At 42.6% G+C, this 2,014-nt stretch overlaps 1 protein-coding gene across 1 annotated transcript in view; it reads right to left on the bottom strand.

Moving 5' to 3' along the window:
* The window catches only part of METTL6 (methyltransferase like 6), a 29,433-nt gene that overhangs the window by 2,752 nt on the left and 24,667 nt on the right, over nt 1–2,014 (bottom strand). Inside the window, exon 5 of the mRNA XM_011977957.1 lies at nt 1,558–1,699. Coding sequence (XP_011833347.1) covers nt 1,558–1,699 — 142 coding nt within the window. The remainder of the gene's footprint in view (nt 1–1,557; nt 1,700–2,014) is intronic.

Here is a 2,014-nt window from a genome sequence, read left to right as displayed (position 1 = left end):
TTTTGTTTTGTTTTGTTTTGAGATAGGCTTCTCGCCCTGTCACCCAGGCTGGTATGATCATAGCTCACTGCAGCCTCTGTCTTCTGGGGCCAAACGATCCTCTTGCCTCAGCCTCCTAAGCAGCTGGGACCACAAGTGCATGCCACCACTCCTGGCTAATATATATATTTTTTAATTTTTAGTAGAGATAAAGTTTCATTGTTGCCCAGGCTGGTCTCGAACTCCTAAGCTCAAGTGATCCTTCCGCCTCAGACTCCCAAATAATTTTGCAGCTTTAATAGTAATCACTCGATTTTAGTTCATTTTGGTATCTAAAAGAATATTTCGTTTCAAGAAGAAAAATGTTTGTTAAAATAGAGGTTAAGGTAATTATCTTCCTATCTAGATGATTAAGTAGACTTTGTTCAAGACACCTAAAAGACTGAAACAGCGTTCCACATTTTCTTATCAAAAATGACTTTTTAAATACATCTATAGGCTAGGCATGGTGGCTCACGCCTGCAGTCCCAGGATTTTGGGAGGCTGAAGTGGGCAGATCACTTGAGACCAGGAGTTTGAGACCAGCCTGGCCAACACGGCAAAACCCCATCTCTACTAAAAATACAAAAATTAGCTGGGCGTAGTGGCACACACTTGTAATCCTTGCTACTTGGGAGGCTGAGGCATGAGAATCACTTGAGCCTGGGTGGTGGAGGTTACAATACGCCAAGATCACGCCACTGCACTCCAGCCTGGGCGACAGAGTAAAAACTCTGTCTCAAAAATAAATAAATAAATAAACACCTCTTTACAGCAAATCTGCATATTTATTTAAAAACAGATCCAGGCCAGGCATGGTGACTCACACTTGTAATCCCATCACTTTTGGAGGCCGAGACAGACAGATCACTTGAGCTCAGGAGTTTTGAGACCAGCGTTGGCAACATGGTAAAAACCCCGACTCTACCAAAAATACAAAAAATTAACCAGCCATGGTGGCATGTGTCTGTGGTCCCAGCTACTCAGGAGGCTTTGGTGGATCACTTGAGTCCGGAAGGTGGAGATTGCAGTGAGCCGAGATCACACCACTGCATTCCAGCCTGGGTGACAGAATGAGACTCTGTCTCAAAAACAACAAAAAAACCAAACCCCAAAACAGATCCAATCATTTCTATAGAAAAAGGTTTCCTGACTTTGTGCCATGGGAAAGTAATCTCAAGGCACTATATTGTCGAATTTGCTTTATTTTTAAGTGGACAAGGAGAAGTTTCTGACTTGCCTTCCCTCTTATTCCATCACAATTCCTAGTAGGGCATCCACATGGCATGTCAGAAGCTGTCCATTAACCCAGGCTCACTAGGAGAGTCACTGACACCAGAGAAGGCTTGTGAGCTCTTCAAGGGCAGAGGCCAGGTCTGTGCCTTCCAGGTGCTGTGTAAGTACTGTACAGTAGAGGGCTGTTTCAGGGTCTCATGCACATGTCACAAGCCTTCTCCGAGTAGCCTTGCAGTGATAATGCAATCAAATAAACAGAAACAAAGAATAAAACATTTAAAGACTGGATTCCATTCATCTTACCATCAGTAAAAAAATATGATCTGGTCCCATCTTGTCTAACATAAAAGTTTTCTCCAAGTTTGCTGCCAGCTTTAAACCTAAGCATGGCATGATCATACAGCCCGTAGTCACGAAACAAGACACTTTTGCCTGGTTTTAATACCTATGAAACAAAAGCAGGCTGAATATGACTTTGGAGAACTCCATCAAAATAAAACCTGATTAAGTTAGGACTTAAAATAAATTTGTGATAATTATTAAGGGGACAGACTGAAATGCCCATAATATGAAACCAAAATGGCCTACTAGTTAAACACATAGTAACACTGGGCAGGGCTCCATAACACTAAGACTCTTTTTTTTTTTTTTTTTGAGATAGAATCTTGCTCTGTCGCCTAGGCTGGAGTGCAGTGGCATAACCTCAGCTCACTGCAACCTCCGCCTCCCATGTTCAAGTGATTCTCGTGTCTCAGTCTCC

The sequence above is a fragment of the Mandrillus leucophaeus genome, unplaced genomic scaffold, assembly GCF_000951045.1.
Source record: "Mandrillus leucophaeus isolate KB7577 unplaced genomic scaffold, Mleu.le_1.0 Scaffold186, whole genome shotgun sequence".
Taxonomy (NCBI): domain Eukaryota; kingdom Metazoa; phylum Chordata; class Mammalia; order Primates; family Cercopithecidae; genus Mandrillus; species Mandrillus leucophaeus.
The sequence above is the reverse complement of the archived record's forward strand: the minus strand, read 5'-3'. Positions and strand labels throughout refer to the sequence as shown.